This window comes from Sus scrofa, chromosome 13 (genome assembly GCF_000003025.6).
Source record: "Sus scrofa isolate TJ Tabasco breed Duroc chromosome 13, Sscrofa11.1, whole genome shotgun sequence".
In the NCBI taxonomy this organism is placed as follows: domain Eukaryota; kingdom Metazoa; phylum Chordata; class Mammalia; order Artiodactyla; family Suidae; genus Sus; species Sus scrofa.
The window spans coordinates 134,541,086-134,562,416 of NC_010455.5; the positions used below are offsets into that span (position 1 = coordinate 134,541,086).

At 41.6% G+C, this 21,331-nt stretch overlaps 1 protein-coding gene across 2 annotated transcripts in view; it reads right to left on the bottom strand.

Annotated features, from left to right (window-relative positions):
- IQCG (IQ motif containing G) overlaps positions 1 to 21,331 on the bottom strand; it is a 48,075-nt gene that overhangs the window by 1,038 nt on the left and 25,706 nt on the right. Inside the window, exons 7-10 of one of the 2 annotated variants that reach the window (XM_021070199.1) lie at positions 18,531 to 18,692; positions 17,036 to 17,110; positions 3,410 to 3,541; positions 1,584 to 1,685 (exon numbers count right to left, since the gene is read on the bottom strand). In XM_021070199.1, the coding sequence (XP_020925858.1) occupies positions 1,584 to 1,685; positions 3,410 to 3,541; positions 17,036 to 17,110; positions 18,531 to 18,692 (471 nt within the window). The remainder of the gene's footprint in view (positions 1 to 1,583; positions 1,686 to 3,409; positions 3,542 to 17,035; positions 17,111 to 18,530; positions 18,693 to 21,331) is intronic. The other variant, XM_021070200.1, reaches the window with a different exon arrangement.

Here is a 21,331-nt window from a genome sequence, read left to right on the forward strand (position 1 = left end):
TCCTGTGTTGCTGTGGCTCTGGCGTAGGCCGGTGGCTACGGCTCCAATTCAACCCCTAGCCTGGGAACCTCCATGTGCCGCGGGAGCGGCCCAAGAAATAGCAGCAACAACAACAACAAAAAGACAAAAAAAATAATAAATAAATAAACAAAAAGAATTTAGGAGTTCCCGTCGTGGCGCAGTGGTTAACGAATCCGACTAGGAACCATGAGGTTGCGGGTTCGGTCCCTGGCCTTGCTCAGTGGGTTAACGATCCGGCGTTGCCGTGAGCTGTGGTGTAGGTTGCAGACGCGGCTCGGATCTCGCGTTGCTGTGGCTCTGGCGTAGGCCGGTGGCTACAGCTCCGATTCAACCCCTAGCCTGGGAACCTCCATATGCCGCAGGAGCGGCCCAAGAAATAGCAACAACAACAACAACAAAAGACAAAAAGACAAAAGACAAAAAAAAAAAAAAAAAAAAAAAAGAATTTAGATAGCTCCTTAGTCATTAGACACAACTGTTGTGAAAACAGTCTGGCCTACTTTAAAAGCAAACCAAATTCCACTGGTGAAAAAACAAAAATGGTTTCCAGCTGCTACTTAAAATTTTGCTCTAAATCTAGGAATCTTGACAGAAAACCCACAGAAGCTCAATAAATAACTTGCTAACTAGACATCGGACTCTCTCTGAATGTAAAGTTTGAGTCTGGTCCTGAATGTACTTTAAAGCTTGCTTTCTTAATCTGCTCCCTACCATACTTCCCAAAGCACAGTTTGCACACTGTAGAGTCTCAGCAGATACTCATCTTTCAGAGAGATGGGCAATTCTCAAAACTACAGTTTCGGTCCAGCTGATGTCAGTTTTGCCTGAAAATATTTCCCAGAATCAGACTTTCTAGTTTCATCATCACTAATATAGCCAAGTTTATATAAAGCTAAAATAACTTCTTTTTCTGAGCTGCTACTTATCCCCTTCACCTTTTGAAAACAGCCTGAGCGGACTTATAAATAGGATTTTAAGAAGCAGTGGGATATTAAAATGAATTCCTTTAAGGAGCTTTTTTGGTTATAAATAGTATTTTTTTTTTTTTTTAAGGGCTGAAAGTATAGCATATGGAAGTTCCTGGACTAGGGGTTGAATGGGACCTGTAGCTGCCGGCCTACGCCACAGCCACAGCAACACAGGATCCGAGCTGTGTCTGTAACCTACACCAAGCTCATGGTGACATCAGATCTTTAACCCACTGAGTGAGGCCAGGGATGGAAACCGAATCCTCATGGATACTAAATGAACATGTTCATTTCCACCAAGCCACAGTGGGAATTCCAAATGTATTCCTAAGTTTGACCTCTGGGCACAAGTTCTACGTTCTGTTTCCACTGCTAACCACCTCTTCTTTCCTAGATTAAAAATTGGGGCCATGTTCTTTTCTCTTAACTGTCTTGCTGTTATGACGGACTGTGTGTTGGCAAATTTCGAATAATAACAAAAGCCCACAGATTTCCTGCTCCATGTTTGATAATAAGATGTTTTGTCTGTCTTCCTCCATGATTCGCCAGCTACAGAATTAAAAAGGCCCCAAGATCCCGATTACAGTTTCCTGCCTTTATGATGCTCTTTAATTCCAAGTCATCTTGTTGTATCTTCTTCCGGGTCTTCTCCTTTTCTATACGATCTTCAATGATGACCTGTTCATATTCCCTTATCTGCAAAAGTAGACATGAATCATACATTACAGGACTCTCCTAGCTAAGCTGTGGCCCAGCCAGCCCTGCATTTTTAATATAAAACTTGCAAGTAAAGCATGCCAAATCTAAAGACAAACTGAAAAAACTTAATTGAGTCTTATATTGTCAATATTCACATATTAACTTTATAATTGTTCCCCAAATTTTTCAGTTTGAATAACTTTTTTTTTCAGGGCCTCACACTCAGCATATGGAAGTTCCCAGGCTAGGGACTGAATCCGAGCTACAGCTACAGGCCTACGCCACAGCCACAGCAACTCAAGATCCAAGTCGCATCTGTGACCTACACCACAGCTCACAGCAACATTGGATCCTTAACCCACTGAGCGGGGCCAGGGATTGAACCCACATCCTCATGGATACTAGTCATGTTCGTTCCTGCTGTGACACAGTGGGATTGGCACTATGACACAGGTTCTGACACAGGTTCGATCCCCAGCCCAACACAGTGGGTTAAGGATCTGGAGTTGCCACAGCTGTGGCTTACGTTGCAACTACAGCTCAGATCTGATCCCTGGCCTCGTAACTCCATCTGCAATGGGGCAGCCAAAAAAGAAAATGAAATACTAGCTTGATGGGTGACTAATGGTCACCATTAATGGGTGACCTCAAATTAATGCATTTTTAAAAATCTAATAGAATATACATCTAAAAATACCAGCCATCTTTTCTTTTATTTTGCTGTGCCTGGCATGCAGTTCTGGAGGCAAGGATCAAACCTGTGCCATGGCAGTGACAACATTAGGTGTTTAACCTGCTGAGCCATCAGGGAACTCTGCAGCCATCTTTTTTTTTTTTTTTTTTTTTTGTCTTTTTTGCCATTTCTTGGGCTGCTACCTCGGCATATGGAGGTTCCCAGGCTAGGGGTTGAATCGGAGCTGTAGCCACGAGCCTACGCCAGAGCCACAGCAACGCTGGATCCAAGCCGCATCTGCAACCTACACCACAGCTCACAGCAATGTCGGACCCTTAACCCACTGAGCAAGGGCAGGAATCGAACCCGCAGCCTCATGGTTCCTAGTTGGATTCGTTAACCACTGCACCACAATGGGGACTCCTGCAGCCATCTTTTAAAAGAGAAATTTGAGAAATTCTGCACTTAATAATGAAACCATATCAGAAGCTTCCTATAAATTGTCATTTATAAATTTTCTTCAGCGATCATAAAGTAGAAATAAAAGTACTATCTAGCTCAGGGGTTTTGGAGACGTTTAACTAAGTTATATATGTAAAATCCTGGAAAAGTGCCAAGGAAAGATTAAACACTATAAAGTGTCAGCTGCTGCTATTATTGCCCCCACCAATGCCATCATTATCATCTAAAAAGAATTCCAGTGGTTCAGACACACCTCCACTTTCTGACCCAAAATCACATTATCTAGCTACCACCCACTCCTCATTGCTCTTACTGCTGCCATCAAGACTGCTTCCTGGAGCTCCCGCCATGTTACATCGGAAACAAATCCAACTAGTATCCATGAGGGTACAGGTTCGATCCCTGGCCTCACTTAGTGTGTTAAGGATCTGGCACTGCCGTGAGCTTTGGTGTAGGTTGCAGACTCGGCTCAGATCTGGTGTCGCTGTGGCTGTGGTGTAGGCTGGCGTCTACAGCTCCGATTAGACCCCTAGCCTGGGAACCTCCATATGCTGCAGGTACAGGCCTAAAAAGACTGCTTCCTTACCATCTTTGCAAGTTCTTGAAGATGTGCTAAATCACTGGCCTTAGCAGCTTTGAGGGCATTTAGTTCATTCTGTTTCATTTCTGTGTCCTTATCAAATTTCTCCATCCAGAACTCTAGCTTCTCTTCAAGTTTCTGTTTGGAAAAAAACAGTATTCAAATATGGCAGACACAAAAACAGCACATAAGGTATGAAATCATTTGTATAAGTTTCAAGAACAAGCACAACTGTTCTATAGTGATAGAGGTCAGAATGATGGTTCCTTCCGGGGGGAGGGTTGGTTTACTGACTGGGAATGGGGCATGAGGGAGACTTCTGGGATGCTGTAAATGTGCTTTTATCTCTCTGGGGGGTGGTTACAGGGGGTGTTTAGACAAATACTCATCTAACTATTCACTTAAGACTTGTGTACTGTGTGTACGCTATTACTCAATTTTAAAATGGGGAAGAGGGCCTTCTCCATGTCTAGAGAAGGGGAGTTGCAGTGAAGAAAGGAATAAGGGGTAAGCAGAAAATTCTGAAGGATAAGGAATAGCATCAGATAGCTCTTTGATTGACAACGCTAAATACTGAGGGAGTTCCCTTGTGGCTCAGCGGTTAACGAACCCAACTAGGATCCATGAGGATGCAGGTTCAATCCCTGGCCTTGATCAGTGGGTTAAAAAGCACAAAAACAAACAAACCATAAATACTACCTGAGAAGGTTATGTCTTCAGTTTATTTTATTTTTTTGCTTTTTAGGGCTGCACCTGCAGCATATGGAGGTTCCCGGGTTAGGGGTCTAATGGGAGCTATAGCTGCCAGCCTACCCCTGGCAACGCTGGATCCGTAACCCAGTGAGCGAGGCCAGGGATCAAATCTGCAACCTCATTGTTCCTGGTCGGATTGGTTTCCGCTGCACAATGACAGGAACTCCTAATGTCTTCAAAATTCCAAAAAAAATAAAAAAAAATAAAAATGGAAATCTAAGATTGTATTCCTATCCAGCCTTGCAATCAAATGTGAGGGAAAGAGAGAATATACCTAGTCTTTCTGAGTTACTCAAAGATGTACTTTAGCAAAATAAAATGAGAGATGTGAATAAGAAATAGCAAAATATGTATTGTAAGCTATATATCATAACTTTTCCATGATAAATCACAATCTGGAACTAAATCCCAAATTAAGCAGTATAGTCTAGTGGAAAGACCACAGGCTCTGAAAGCAGACTGCCTAGGGTCAGCTCCTAGCTTTGGCGCTTAAAAAAGTTTATTTCAACTCTTCAAGCCTCAGTCCCCTCATCTATAAAATAGAAATACTATTTTGAATGATTTCAACATGGACATAAGAGAAGAAGTGAAGACTTAAGTGAAAACTTTGCCGTAATAATACAGGCAAGAAGATACAGTGATTAAATTTGAGAGAAAAACAAAGTTAAAAAATGTTACATTTTTAAATTAACCACTGTAAGAACAGAATGTATAACAAACTCCTAGAGCATATACCTCAAAATGAGACATGAAGAGGAGCCTGAAGTTGGTACATAAGCATGGATTTATTTTTCTTTTTTTAGGGCTGCACCCCCAGTATATGGAAGTTCCCAGGCTAGAGATCGGATCGGAGCTGCAGCTGCCAGTCTACACCACAGCCACAGCAATGTGGGATCTGAGCTGCATCTGTAACCTACACCATACATAGCTCATGGCAAAGCCGGATCATTTAAACCCACATCCTCATGGATACTAGTACGGCTTGCTACTGCTGAGCCGCAATGGAAACTTCCAACATGGAATTTTTTATCTTTTTGTCTTTTTTTTTAAGGGCCACTCCCATGCCATATGGAGGTCCCCAGGCTAGGGGTCAAATCAGAGCTGCAGCTGACGGCCTACACCACAGCCACAGCAATGTGGGATCTGAGCCACGTCTGCAACCTACACCACAGCTCATGGCAACACTGGATCCTTAACCCACTGAGTGAGGCCAGGGATTGAACTGGCAACCTCATGGTTCCTTGTTGGATTGTTTCCGTTGTGCCACAATAGGAACTCCAACATGGAATTTTTTAAATCTTTCATCCTTACCATTTGATTTACAATGTTGTGCCAACATGGAATTTTTTAAAAACATCTTTCACAATCCATGATTCTGATTAAGTTAGAGAGAGCCTGTCAGTTTGGTACAATCAGGTCTCTTTTTCTTTTCACAGCAGCAGCCAGAGCCACAGCACTGGTGTCAGATCCTTAACCTGCTGGGCTACAAGGGATTTCACATCTAACTCTTTACACTTTTTTTGTTTGTTTGTTTTTTAAATTTAAAAAAAGGCAGAGCTCCCTCTGAGGTGGAATGTGATCGGCGGCATCTTGGGAGCCCTGGGACTCGGTTTCAATCCCGAAACTGGCACAGCTGCAACTTAGGTCACAACAACTCAGATCTGACCCCTGGCCTGGGAGCTCCATATGCCGCGGGGCAGCCAAAGATGGGGGAGGAAAAGAGAGAATAAGCTCCAGACAGGCAAGAGGAACAGGCTAAAATGTAGTAACATCATTTGATATTTATTGCATTATTATTTACATTAATTTCTATTATGGCAAATGATACCGGCCTTCCTTTTATGATAATGATATAGTAATCTTAACTGAAAATAAACTGATATAGTTGTTTAGGTGAGTAAGTAACCAGAGAATAGTAGTAAGAAGGTGGTATGCAAGTATTACAAAACCAGGAAAATAATATGCAAAAAACTGAAGTTTGCACTAGAAAGCTTGAAATCAAGCAATAGAAATTCCATCAACTCCATTAAAGGTAAGAAGGAGAGAAACAATTAGAAAACTTGAAATACAGGAAACATAAAATTAGATGGAAAAACAAGTATAAACAAATGGAAAATCACAAGTAAATAAAATGAGATAAACTCACCTATCAAAAGAAACTCAGATTTTTTAAAAATTCAACCATGGACTATTTATAAAAACCACAGCTCAAATAATATAATCAAAGCAAAAAGAAAGCAGGTTTGGCAATTAATATCTGGCAAAATAAATTCAAGCCATAAATAATTAAATGAGACAAAAAGGGATACTTTAAACTGATAAAAGACAAGCCTCATTACGAAAATACACAGGGGAGTTCCCATCGTGGCTCAGTGGTTAACGAATCTGACTAGGAACCATGAGGTTGCGGGTTCAATGCCTGACCTCGCTCAGTGGGTTAAGGATCCAGCATTGCTGTGAGCTGTGGTGTAGGTCGCAGACGAGGCTCAGATCCTGCATTGCTGTGCCTGTGGCATAGGCCAGCAGCTACAGCTCCGATTCGACCCCTAGCCTGGGAACCTCCATATGCTGCGGGATGGGCCCTAGAAAAGGCAAAAAAAGACCAAAAAAAAAAAAAAGAAAGAAAGAAAGAAAATACACAGGAATTCCCACTACAGCACAGGAGGATCAGTGGCATCTCTGCAGCTCAAGGACACAGGTTTGATCCCTGGCCCGGCACAACGGGTTAAAAGGACTGGTGTTAGTTGCAGCATAGGTTGCAACTGCGGCTTGGAGCTGATCCCTGGCCTGGGAACTCCATATGCCGTGGACAGCCAAAAAAAGAAAGGGGGGAAAAGATATTACAATTATAAACTTTTATTTTCTAATAACATATTTTGGAATATGTAAAGCAAAAATTATTAGTATGTGAAATTGACAGATTCACAATCATTTTAGGAAACTATCACACGTCTCTGAAATTAATAGGTAGACCAAAATAACAATATGAGGAATTTGACAGCTACATTAAAAATTACACAACTTGCAATTCCCTTCGTGGCGCAGTGGTTAACGAATATGACTAGGAACCATGAGGTTGCAGGTTCGACCCCTGGCCTTGCTCAGTGGGTTAAAGGATCCGGCATTGCCCTGAGCTGTGGTGTAGGCTGCAGACATGGCTCGGATCCTACGTTGCTGTGGCTCTGGCGTAGGACGGTGGCTACAGCTCCGATTCGACCTCTAGCCTGGGAACCTCCACATGCCATGGGAGCGGCCCTAGATAAAGCAAAACAAAACAAAACAAAACAAAAAAACAAACAAAAAATTACACAACTTTGTACCTACCAGAAAAAAACATTCTTTTCAAATACCCAGGGAATATTCATATAACCTGAGCATATGTTAAGCCCAAGTAAGAGCTCTATAAAGTCACAAGCATAAATCTTACATTTCACGTTCTAAGACCACAGTGGAAAACAGTAAGAGTGTAGACTTCAGGGCATCGCTGTGAGCAATAGAAAGACAGCCTACACTCTTCCCTCTCCAGCTTAAACTACTTGGGCATTTAAGAAACACCCTTTTAGATAACTCTTGGGTTAAAAAGAAAATAACAAATTGTAAACTAAAAATCATGATGCCTTGGAGTTCCCATCATGGGGCAGCAGAAACGAATCCAACTAGGAACCATGAGGTTTCGGGTTTGATCCCTGGCCTCGCTCAGTGAGTTAAGAATCCAGCATTGCCGTGAGCCATGGTGTAGGTCACAGACGTGGCTCGGATCTGGTGTTGCTATGGTGTAGGCCGGCAGCAACAGCTCTTATAAGACCCCTAGCCTGGGAACCTCCATATGCCACGGATGTGGCCCTAAAAAGACAAAAAAGACAAAAAATAAATAAATAAATAAAATAAAAATTATGATGCCTACAATTTACTTTTAAAGGCATTAAAAAAAGATAAGATGGGAGTTCCCATTGTGGCTCAGTGGTTAGCGAATCCGACTAGGAACCATGAGGTTGCAGGTTAGATCCCTGGTCTTGCTCAGTGGGTTAGGTATCCGGCATTGCCGTGAGCTGTGGTGTAGGTTGCAGATGCAGCTCGGATCCCGTGTTGCTGTGGCTCTGGAGTAGGCTGGTGACTACAGCTCAGATTTGACCCCTAGCCTGGGAACTTCCATATGCAGAGGGAGTGGCCCAAGAAATGGCAAAAAAAAAAAAAAAAAAAAAAAAAAAAAAAAAAAAAAAAAAAATTGAAAAGGTAGCCAAATGTCTCTCCTTTAAAATGAAACCTAGGAGTTCCTGTCGTGGATCTGTGTTGCTGTGGTCATGGGGTCGACTGGCAACTGTAGCTCCAATTCAACCCCTGGCCTGGCAACCTCCATTATGAAGTGAGTTCGGCCCTGAAAAGCAAATAAATAACTAAATAAAAATAAAATGAAGAGTTCCCATCATGGCTCAGTGGTTAACAAATCCGATTACAAACCATGAGGTTGCAGTTTCGATCCCTGGCCTTGCTCAGTGGGTTAAGGATTCAGCGTTGCCGTGAGCTGTGGTGTAGGTTACAGACTCAGCTTGGATCTGGCATTGCTGTGGCTCTGGCATAGGCCAGCAGCTACAGCTCCAATTAGACCCCTACCCTGGGAACCTCCATATGCTGCGGGAACAGCCCTATAAATGGCAAAGACAAAAAAATAAAAAATAAAAAAAAATAAAATGAAACCTAGCAAGACTATTTATGACTGAATTTTACCAGTTTCAAGGAACAGATTATTATCTGTTCTGTTCTTTTTCTATTTTTTTAGGTTTCTGAGTACAAAAAATGATAAGCTTCCTAACTCAAGCTGCCAGGCTAGTGTAACACCTAAAGACAACAAAGAAGCACCAAAAAATGAATCCATGGTTTAATCTCAGTTATGGAATACATAAATACAAAATAAAGATCTATACAGAGTTCCTGTCCTGGCTCAGCAGATTAAGAACCCAACTAGTTAGTATCCAGTAGGATGTGGGTTCTATCCCTGGCCTCACTCAGTAGGTTAAGGATCCAGTGTTGTCATGAGCTGTGGTGTAAGTCACAGATGCTCCTCGGATCCCTCATTGCTGTGGCTGTGGCATAGACTGACAGCTGCACCTTTAATTCAGCCCTTAGCCTGGGAACTTCATATGCCACATATCCTTAAAAAGAAAAAAAAATGAAATAAAAATCTGTAATTCTAGCAGTTTAGTAAAAGAATAATAAATTATGACTGAGTAGGGTTTAATCTCAAAAATTTAAAGATGATTCAACATCAACAAATCTGTTCATGTATTTTACTTTATTAACACGTTAAAAGAGAAGGAAACCCTATCATCTCAGTAGATTTTTTTAAAAAACAAAAAACCTAGCAAGATAAGACTAAAAGGAAACTTTCTTAACTTGGTAAAGTTTATCTACCATAAACCTACAGAGCAGGAGTTCCTCTTGTGGTGCAGCAGAAACGAATCCAACTAGGAACCATGAGGTTGAGGGTTTGATCGCTGGCCTGGCTCAGTGCGTTAAGGATCCAGCGTTGCCGTGAGCTGTGGTGTAGGTCACAGACCCAGCTCAGATCCTGTGTTGCTGTGGCCAGCAGCTGCAGTTCTGATTTGACCCTTAGTCTGGGAATCTCCATATGCTGCGGGTGCGGCCCTGAAAAAAAAAAAAACCTACAAAGCAAACTTCATACAATCCCAGCTTATGCCAGTTATCAATTTATTACCTCTCAACTCCAAATTATCCTTCACTGACCAGTCTTGAAACTGAGTGCTTGCCGTCAAACATTGCAAACTGATGCAATGTTCAGCCTTGTCAGTAGAGGGCGCTGGAGGGGCATAACAGAGGAGCTTCTCCCTTTGGTTCCAGTTTTGAGTTTCCTCTTTTGTTTCGGAGGCACAGGTGACAGTGGAATGGGTGTGGGACACTCAGTGGCACTCTCTCTCAAGCAAGTTTTGTGATACAAAAGGACTCTTGCTTGTGACACAGTTCACAGTTCCTTGCTTGCCAGCTGCATCCTACTGGCTTATAAACCAGCTCTGACCCAGGGCAACAAAGGAAACATCTGTTTATTCCTCCCTTGGATACTGTCCTTCAGCCCTAGAGTTCTCTTTAACCCCTCCTTTGTAGCCAATTCCTATTAACAGTCAATGATTCTTTTGTTAAGTAGTTCCTGCTCAAATTATTGATGTGGTTTCTGTCACCAAACTGGACCATAATGATACAGAATTAGTACAAAAAATAGAGTTTGTCTCCCACCTTCCAATTCACATGTCTTACTGAGGATCTAAAATCCTTGCTTCTTCCTTCCATCATTTACAATCAACATAATGCAGTGAACTACTATGATGTTTTGTGGGAAGTCAAAGCAGCAGTATCTGCAGACCATAATATGGCAGAGAAAGGAGAAATGACACATGCCTGATATGAGACTGTGAGGGTATACTACTGGCCTTGCCAGGTAGAAGCAAACTGTTTGTGGAGCTCTTTTCAAACAATTTTGGAGACAGGGGCTATAGTCAAGTTAATAGCTGCCTACCAAGTGCCAGTGGCCATTGAAGATTTTCTCCAGTAAAGATACTACACCTGGAACAGGAGCTGCAGTTGGAGTCACCATCTGATTACATTTACATTAGTCCATAGTCACTCTCGAGGATCAAGCAGCGGCAAGGCCAAACAGCTGAGTTAAGTGTGGATGTGGTAAGTGTTGCTAGCCTCACTTGGAAGCCTTTGATGTTGGCACTGAGTTCTGCAGTTCCACCAGATGTACAGCATTGCTCCTGCTTTACTATCTTGGTAGGGACGAAAAGTTCCAGAGACTTCCACTGGGCCTGACTACCATAATGGCCTTCATTCCAGGAATCAGAGAGCCAATGTGGAAATTCTGTTACCAAGTATGTTTAGTCCAGTCAAATGTTCAGTAACTGCGGAAAATAACCACGGAGTGGATCCACAGAACAAGGGGGACCAGAGCAAATCAGACCCAAGTCTCCATCTATCATTTGACCACCACAATCCCCCATTTTGAGTAGGAGCCAAAGCGTTGTTTTTGAGGCCCCAGGAATGAGCATCAAGTCAGAGCCAATGTTTAATAAACTCAGAAGATCTAGATGTTTTTTTCCAGTGTGTAGTGACTCTAGTAAGTAGCCACAGGTCCCCTGAGTAAGGCTTAGAGAAAGATGCACAGTGCGGCAGAGTTCGTCCTCAGGGGCTCTGGCTCTGGGCATTTACTTAGTCTGGAAACTGGATGAGAGTCCATGACTCTGCACTGTGGTGACTCAAATCAGGTCTTTGGCTACTCGGCTTGGACTTTTTTTCTTTTATATAAATCAAGATATACTTTATCAGGCTGCCCATCAGTTTTGTTCCCAGGGATACCATGATTAATTGGGCACTGCAGACATCCCTGCGGGTCAAGGCTCTCTGATTATGAGTGCCTCCCTGCGTCCTCCATGGCAGCTGTAGCCACCTTTTCTTTGGTAGTCAAGTGCTGCCACGTGTCCTCCAGCACTCCATGGTCCCATCATCCCCTCTGAAATCTTACCCAGCCTACATAAGAAAGCAACCACAAGGCTTTTCAAGGAAGCAGGTGTTCCCCCTAACTAATGAATTAAAGGAGTGTCTTCTGGGAAGGACTGTCCCACAGAAACTAGTTAGAGGTGGGTGTTTGGGTGGGTATTAGGTCACACTTGATAAATTCACTCTGATATTCCTATGTCCCTAAGCCTTTGAATTCTCTCCTCCAGGTCCTAGCAAGGAAGTTCTGGCATCTTTATTAAATGTGGGCCACAGCTGAGTCCAAGTTTCAGTTAACCAACCCAGAAAGCTGTTAGTCACCTATAGCTGCCCAATCTAACACATTAGATCCCAAATTTCTAGTAAAGTGTGTCCATATCAATGAACTCAGCCTGTTCTAGTGTTAATTCCATCTTTCTTGGTCTAATACCCTTAGAATCCATTCCCACGCATGTCTCCCAGGTGCCTGCCAATGGTAAAGTCTTGTAATGCTTTTGGAGTATAAGCTATTTCCTTCTGAGTTACAGTTATCTGAGCTATCTGTCAACCTGGAACCTGCTAAGATTGATCCAGGGACAAACAGGGTGTTTGCACTAGGTTTTGAAGAGTCAGCATCCCTTCTCAAGGCAACTACCTCAGATGAAGTTATTATCATAGGGTTTTCAGGGGAAGGAAGATTCATCTCCTCAGGCACAGGAGGGCAGGCTACTTCCACAGGCAAGAAAGGCTTACAATGACCGGGGGAGGGGGTTCAAGATTGTCAATGATGTACATCTGAGTCCAACCAGCTGTTCCCATTCCAAGTTGCAGGGCCCTATTCTTTCCTAATGATGCCCTAACTTGCACATGAAAAACTGGACATGACTATGAATTCATGTGTATGCAATAATGACTCAAAAACCACTAAAACCAAGAATAGAAAAATGGTGTCCCATTATTACTACAACTAAATATCAGACTTGCCATTCTATCCATACAATAAGCCACAAAATGGAAAGAGACATATAAAGAACGAAAGATAAAACATAAAACTGTTGTCTGTAGGAGATTTTCTACCTGGAAGATCCTAATGAATCAACTGAAAAACCATTAAACCTATATGAGAGGACATAAGAAATCTAAAATGATGAAATCTAAAACAAATCTAAAAAATGAATAGCCTTTCCATATACAATGCGCTTAGAGACAATGTCCACTGACAGAAGTATGGCTACCTAAATTTCAGTATAACCCCTCTATGGGGTATTATATAGCAATTGTACTGCCTTGGAAAACATCAAAGACAAAGTAAATTTTTTTTAAGTTGGTCTGGAAAAATACATACAGTATGATTCTGTTTATGTCAAAAACAAACATAAAGGAGTTCCCATCATGGCACAGTGGTTAACGAATCCGACTAGGAACCATGAGGTTGCGGGTTCAGTCCCTGCCCTTGCTCAGTGGGTTAATGATCCGACGTTGGCATGAGCTGGGGTGTAGGTTGCAGATGCGGCTCGGATCCCGCGTTGCTGTGGCTCTGGCGTAGGCCAGCAGCTACAGCTCCGATTCGACCCCTAGCCTGGGAACCTCCATGTGCCACGGGAGCGTCCCAAAGAAATAGCAAAAAGACAAAAAAAAAAAAAAAACCCATAAAGACAAAACTAGTAAGTATTTAGGTACATAGACAAGTATGTATATAAAAAGAAAAAGATATGAAGAAATCTTTGGAAAGTGGAGTAATTAAGAGAGCTTTTGTGGGGAGCCGAGAAGATATAAGGAGCCGAGGAAGGGAGCTTGCCTGACGGGTACAATTCCGAGGGCAGGCTCCTAATCAAAAAAGGGGCCCGTCTGAACAGTGCAGTTCCGAGGGCAAGCTCCTAATCAGGAAAAGGGGCCTGTCTGAACGGTGCAATTCCGAGGGCGGGTTCCTAAACAAGGGGATGCCTGCCTGCACTACACAATTCCAAGGACAGGCCCTAGAAGACAATAAGGCTCACCCGCTGACATTGGCGGGGAACTAAATTTTCCAGGAAACAATTTCCATTTTGCGTTGGAGTGGGGATTATTCCATGGATGACTTAGTCTTTTCTGTTATTCACTTGTTTTCCTCAGTCTTTCCTGATTATTTACTTATTATTCTTATTTTCCTTTCTTATTTTCCTGTGGTGATTTGTGATTTAACAAAATTATAACAATAATATAATAAGAATTTCATCCTGAAGGACTTTCCCCTATTTAAATCCAACTTAATTGAAACATAGTGTTTATCTACTAACTAGTTATACAGTAAATTTTAGAGTTAGGATTTTAATGAGGTTCATAGAAGTTAGACATATATTATTCATGACCAAAAGACACCTAGCTATGAGTTATAGAAGGTTTTAAGTGATAACTAGTTAAATTGGTGTATAGTTTCTCATACTGTCTCCCTACCATAAACACTTTAAAGATAAGCACTGATCTAAAAACAAGATTTGTTATGTCTGTGACCTCTTCAACTTGCGGAGATTGACTGGCCATGAGATAATTTGTACTGTCTCCTCCTTTCCACATGATGTATTGTACCTAATTGCCCTTAAATCGTACTCACTAAATTTAGTTAAAACAAAGATCTTATAACATAATGTATAGCTGCTGTACCATGTAAAAGTTAATCAATGTACTTTTAACACTAAGATGTAATCTGTAGTTAGAAACTGTCTATATAATCAACCACTTATGCCAATAAAATTTGAGCAGTCCAGCACCCTGAAAGAAGGGACAAAGAGGCTGTATCCGTGTGCATTCGCCGACGCTGTCCCTCTCCTTCAGGGAAAGTGCAATCCCTGGCCGCCAGAGCTGGACTCCGGCAAGCTTTCACTTTTGAAAATCTATATATTTCTCTACTATTTCAAATGTTTCATTAAGAAGTCTTTATGGGGAGTTCCCGTCGTGGTGCAGTGGTTAACGAATCCAACTAGGAACCATGAGGTTGTGGGTTCAGTCCCTGCCCTTGCTCAGTGGGTTAACGATCCGGCGTTGCCCTGAGCTGTGGTGTAGGTTGCAGACGAGGCTTGGATCCTGCGTTGCTGTGGCTCTGGCGTAGGCCGGTGGCTACAGCTCCGATTCAACCCCTAGCCTGGGAACCTCCATATGCCGCGGGAGCGGCCCAAGAAATAGCAACAATAGCAACAACAACAACAACAACAACAACAAAATAGCAAAAAGACCAAAAAAAAAAAAGTATTTATGTATAGCTTTTGTTATTAGGCTGAAGATCTGGGGAACACTAACTTTTGTCTTCCTTTTATTTATTTATTTATTTTTACTTATTTATTTTTTTTAAGGAATGCACCTGAGGTATATGGAGGTTCCCAGGCTAGGGGTTGAATCGGAGATATAGTTGCCTGCCTATGCTACACAGCCACAGCAATGCCAGATCCGAGCTGAGTCTGAAACCTATACCACAGCTCATGGCAACGCTGGATCCTTAATCCACTGATTGAGGCCAGGGATCGAACCTGCATCCTCAGGGTTCTAGTCAGATTCATTTTCGCTGAGCCACGACGGGAACTCCCTGGGGAACACTGACTTCATGCATCCACATCCATTCACTACCAACTCATCTGACTGTTATCAAATGCCTGCTATACTTCTAACATTTGAAACAGGTAACATCATATATAATCTTTAAATTACAGGGGTACAGGATCCTGATTCTAATAGCCTATTGATTTTTTTTTTTTCAGTAAAGCCCTGTGAGATAGCATCTAGAAATTATTTTCTTCAACCACAAATTGGGAACTGTTTACTGAAAATTCATTAGCTTTCTCAAAGGCAGGCTATATCATGACTGAGCTGGAAATTTTTTCCTTATTCATCCAAAAGGGATATTTTGAAAGGCTCCATTTAGGCTTGGTTTGTTACTAGTATTGGATAGATTAACTAAAACCATTTTAGTCACATATAATTCACACCAGAAGAAATAAAATGAGTCAATAAATACATGGGAAATAGCTCTATTAGTAAGTAAAAAAATACAAAATAAAACAACTCATTAAATTAGCAGACTTTAAGGAAGTTCCCATGTGATGCAACAGGTTAAGGATCTGGTGTTGCTGCAGCTGTGGCACAGGTTGCAGTTGTAGCAAGGGTTTAATCATCCCTGGCCTGAGAATTTCCACATGCAAGCCAAAAAAATAAATAAATAAATTAGCAAATTAAAAAAACATCTAAAACAGCTGGTTCTGTTGAGGATATCTTGAAATTAGTGTCTGCATACATTGCCGTATAAAATAAAAAGTATTAGCAATATTTATCAAAAGTCATAAAATATCAGTCTGAGTTAACAATCTTGTGCTTGAGATTCACTTTTTTTTTTGGGGGGCCACACCCACGACATATGGAAGTTCCTGGGCTAGGGGTCAAATCGGAGCCACAGCCACTGCAACTCCAGATCCTAGTTGTACCTGGGACCTACACCACATCTCATGGCAACGCTGGTTCCCTTAACCCACAGAGAGATGCCAGGGATTGAACTTGTGTTCTCATGGATATTAGTCGGGTTTGTTACTGCTAAGCCACAGTGGGAATTCCGGAGATTCACTTTTGGTAAATAATTGCAATGAAGAAAAGAATTATTTGGGCAAAGCTTTCAATACTGCATTATTATACTAATGAAACTTTGGAAATAAATATCCCAAAGAGTAACAAGTAAACTATGGCATAATCATTCAATGGAATATTATTAAACCATTTAAAATTATTTTACAAAGAGACTGTAATAAAAAAAGAGTAAAAAAGCAAATGGCAATTTTATTTTTATATATTTAAAAAAATTTTGTCTTTCTAGGACAACACCCACGGCATACAGAGATTCCCAGACTAGGGGTCCAACGGAGCTGTAGTCGCTGGCCTACACCACAGCCACAGCAATGCAGGCTCCAAGCCGTGTCTGCGACCTATACCACAGCTGATGGCAACACTGGGTCCTTAACCCATTGAGCGAGTATGCTAGTGGGATTCGTTAACCACTGAGCCATGACAGGGACTCCCAAATGGCAATTAAAAAAAAACAACAAAAAACTTCCCACAACTAAGAATGTTATTTTTATAATTTAAAAAAAATCAGTAAATTGATCTTAAAATTATGACTATGAAGCAATATAGGAAGAAGAAAACAGTTTCTTATATAATGCTAAGTGATAAAGGACAAAATTTTACCTGTACTCAAATTACAGCTTTATAAAATATTTATCCAGATGGATAACTTTGGAAGAAAACATGGGCTATACAGCTCATTTATGAGGCTGGTAGAATTATGGTTGACTTTTCTTAAAAAATTTTTTTTGCTGTCCGTGGTATTTTATAACCAGGACACAAACACATCAGAGGATAAGGAAGTTTGCAGGAACCCACCTGCTGCTCCTTTCTGAGGAATATTTCAATCTCCGCATGAACCCGGTTCTCTTCTTCGGTTTTCAGCCTTAGTTTCTGTGAGAACAACAAATGCAATATCAGGATTTCTTCCCAGCAGGGCTGGGAAGTGAGTCCTCAAGATAAGGGGTGTAGGAGTTCCCTTCGTGGCTCAGCAGTTAACCAACCGGACTAGGATCCATGAGGACATGGGTTTGACCCCTGGCCTCACTCAATGGGTTAAGGATCCAGCATTGCTGTGAGCTGCGGTCTAAGTCGCAGATGTGGCCAGGATCTGGTATTGCTGTGGCTGTAGTGTAAGTCGGCAGCTGCAGCTCTGATTCGACCCCTAGCCTGGAAACCTCCACAGGTTGAGTGCAGCCCTAAAATAGCGGAAAAAAAAAAAAAAGATAAGGGGTGCAGCTGTGACAGTGGTAGAGGTTTTCTTTACCAGCTGGGATCCTAGAAATTTCACAGTATTGCTCCAGAGCAGCAATTCCATTCCCTTCAATTCAATCCGTGTTCACAGCGTGGCTGAGCCGGGGCTGGCCCTGTGCTAGACAAGCACCCTGAGCAAAAGGACCCTAATCCCACTGCCTGGAAAGTGATGCAATTTCAGGAGAGAAACAATGCTTCGAGGGCACGAGGTTCTCAGGTCTACAAAAGGAAATTCCAAAGTGCAAGAAAAAAGTTTGTTGTCATTGTCTTAAGCCACACTTGGGGAGTAAGCTTTCCAATAAACAGGGGGCTCAGAGATAGGAGCCCGCCTTCAGCACACACACCAAGTGCTTGACTCACGTTTGCTCCTTCCGCCCACCTGCTGGTCTTTTAGCAGATCATCCTTCCTCCTCTAATGAGGGTCCACCTCTGTTTCTTTCTCACGTTATTTTTCACAGTGACTTCTTATTTCTAGAAGTTTAGGTGTGAATGAAGATCAGCTCTCTAGATTTTGTATTTCTGTTTTTTCTGTCTTTCCTTCTCTTTTTCTTTCTTTCTTTTTTTGGAAAGTTGAGAGTTAAGTTTTATTTGGGGCAAACTTAGGACTTAAGTTTGAGAGAAAGCATCTCAAGTAGCCCTGAGAAACTGCCGGTATTTCCATTAAGAAAAGGGTGAAAGGTACTGGGTGGGTGAGGAAACAATAGCAAAAACCTGAGTTTTTACTGAGTATCTTGTTTTGCCTTCTCCCTATAATGATCAGGAGAAATGGCAAGTGGTTTTATAAAATGAGGATAAAGTGACCAAGAGAAGAAAGCAGAACCAATTTTCAAGGTCATTACAAAAATCCAGCAGTTGTAGGCTACAGCGCATCAGAATCTCTGCTTGCAAAAAAGCGAGTCCTCATTCTGCTTTTGTTTTTAACCTGAAATGTCAGGGTTGCTGGAGAGAGAGCAAAAATCAGGAAAGTCTCCCTCTTCCTCCTCTGCTGTCAGCTGAGGCAATATTAGGAGTGGCAGCTGGGTGCCATCTACCCGGCTCCTTCCTAATTAATAGTGATTACCTCAATCTCTTCCAGCAGGAGCTCCTCTGTTTTGCTACATTTTTTCTGGGTCTGGGAAATCTGCAGCTCAGTGTTTTTCTTCATGTACCGATTCTCCATGTTGGTTTTCGCCTTCAACTCTTGCAATTGGTCCTTGAGGTGAGCAATATATTCATTCCGACTCTGCGGAGGTAAGACCAGGTTTCTAAATCAAAATACATTCTACCTCCATTCAGCTCAGTCAGTGGCTTAAGCGTACCTTCTGTATTTATAAATCAACAAGGAACTGGATCTATTTTTCTACTATCACACTATGGGAAGTTTATATGACAATCATGGATGGTAAAAATGAAAATGAAAGATAAGTATTCCTAAGCATCAGGACTCTGAGATTCTTTCCTAGCACACTCATTGAGCACTCTGTATCTACATAGATTTCCCATTACTATCACATTTTGGTGGAAAGAGCACTGGTCTAAATGATCAAAAGGCTTAACTTCCCACCCAAGCCCCACCAGCTGTGTGAATTTGGCCAAGTCAAATTCCCCAAGTCTTACCTCTGTTCAAACAGAAACATTAATAGCTACCCTGCCTGAAATATCCTAACAAGTAATTATAAGGATTAATTAACAATATGTGTGAAAACACTATGCAGGGTACAAAGTTCTTAGCAATTTCTTTTCACTTTTTTTTAAATTAACACTGGTTGATAACAGTATTTAAGTTTCCTGTGTACACTGTAATAGTTCTACTTCTGTATACACCAAAAAGTCTAGTTTCCACAGGTTATCTTACACTTGACCCCCCTTTACCCATTACCCACCCACAACCCCTGCCCCTTCTGGTAACCACTGCTCTTTTCTACGAGTTTGTTTTTGTTTGTTCATTTATTTGGGGATTTCTGTTTGTTTCAGATTCCACATGAGTGAAATCATTCGGTATTTGTCTTTCTCTGACTTATTTTACTTAGCATAATCATCTCAATATCCATCCATGTGTCACACATAGTAAGATTTCATCTTTTTATGGCTGAGTAGTATTCTACTGTGTATATATATGTATACACAAATCTCACATCTACTTTATCCATTTACCTGGCAACGGGCACTTAAGTTGTTTCCACATCTTAGTTATTGTGAATAAAGCACAATGTATCTTTTCAAATTAATGTTTTCATATTCTTTGGATAAATACCCAGAAGTGGAATAGCTGAAATCCTATGCACCAAGGGACTTTCACATCAACAATACATGAGGGTTCCCTTCTCTCCACATCCTCACCAACGCTTGTAACACCTGGTCTTTTCAGTAATAAGTGCTCGGCAATTTTTAGGCCTCAATATTCATTTAAAAAATGTTTATTATGGGGTTCCTGTCATGGCTCAGCAGCAATGAACCCAACTAGGATCCATGAGGATGTGGGTTCGATCCCTGGCCTCGCTCAGTGGGTTGAGGATCCAGTGTTGCTGTGAGCTGTGGTGTAAGTTGCAGAATCGCCTCAGATTTTGTGTCGCTGTGACTGTGATGTAGGCCAGCAGCTGCAGCTCCAATAGAAACCCCTAGCCTGGGAACTTCCATATGCCGCAAGTTCAGCCCTAAAAACCTGGGGAAAAAAAAAAAGTCCAGGTTGTTTTAGTTTCAGATGAAACTAAAGTCCTGATTTTGGTTAGAAGAATCTTCTAAGTTGAGAATTGTGAAGACCTAACTTGTCTTCAACAGCTTCATTAGAGGCTTACTCAGGTTCCACCATGAGAACCTGAGGTTAGGGCCCCACCACTGGGAGTTGTAGCAGCAGCATTATAAAAAGGTACCTGTCTTCCCTAAGACTTCTCAGAGTCTTCCTTTACTGTGCTTCTTCTAATGGTTTGTCATCAGAATCTTCACAATCATGACAGCACATTGCCATACGATATTGCAAAAAGCATTTGGAGTGTTTGTTTAGATTACTGCAATCTGAGGCAATGCATACTGTTTATATAAGAAAAAAAATCCTCCTCTATTTTCTGTTGTGATTAGACATCTATAATAGTGTGTACAGTTTTAGGTATCACCTTTAAGAAGTTTACTCAAAAGAGATTATCCAAAACAGTGAAGTGTATGGAAATTTTATTATAAAAGGAAAGGAAAGAGGAAACTGGTATGATTAGGAAAGGAATAGTTCAAACGGAAATGAAAGCAGCGGTTGCAATGCGAGGGTGGAACTTTAGAAGTTTGGACTTGATCATGCTTCATCTGCATTTTTTGGCCATGCCTACAGCATGCAGAGGTTCCCAGGCCAGGGGCTAAACCCACGCCACAAAGTGACCCAAGCCGCAGGCAGTGACAATGTTGCATCCTTAACCCACTGAACTACCAGGGAACTCCCATTTGCATTTTAGAAAGGAAGACTCTTTAGCTCAGAGTTTTATTCACAGACTCTTATAGAATCAGCCAGTATTCTTAATTATAGACAGAGGCAGGTGAATATAAATGTAAATTTAATATAGAACTATATTTTTTTCCTGTGGCTTTTATCACTTTCATAGACCACATTTCCATTTTCCTTTTTCCATCCAACCACAGAGGCAGCCTGAAGTGTAAGACTAGTTCCAACTTCCAAAAACTTCTGGAACTGCTAACTCTCTTCCCTTCTTTGTGTTCAATTATGAAAACAGACACTACCATTAAAAGCCCTTGGCTCACAATGTTGTGCCAGCCATTGGAGCCTTATTAACTCTAACTGGTTGGCTGCTTCTTTCCATTACTAAATAATGCTTCTCTGAATTCAAATGGTAAGTCCAGACCTCTAGATCTGAAGGTACTTTCGGGATTTGTAACTAAAGT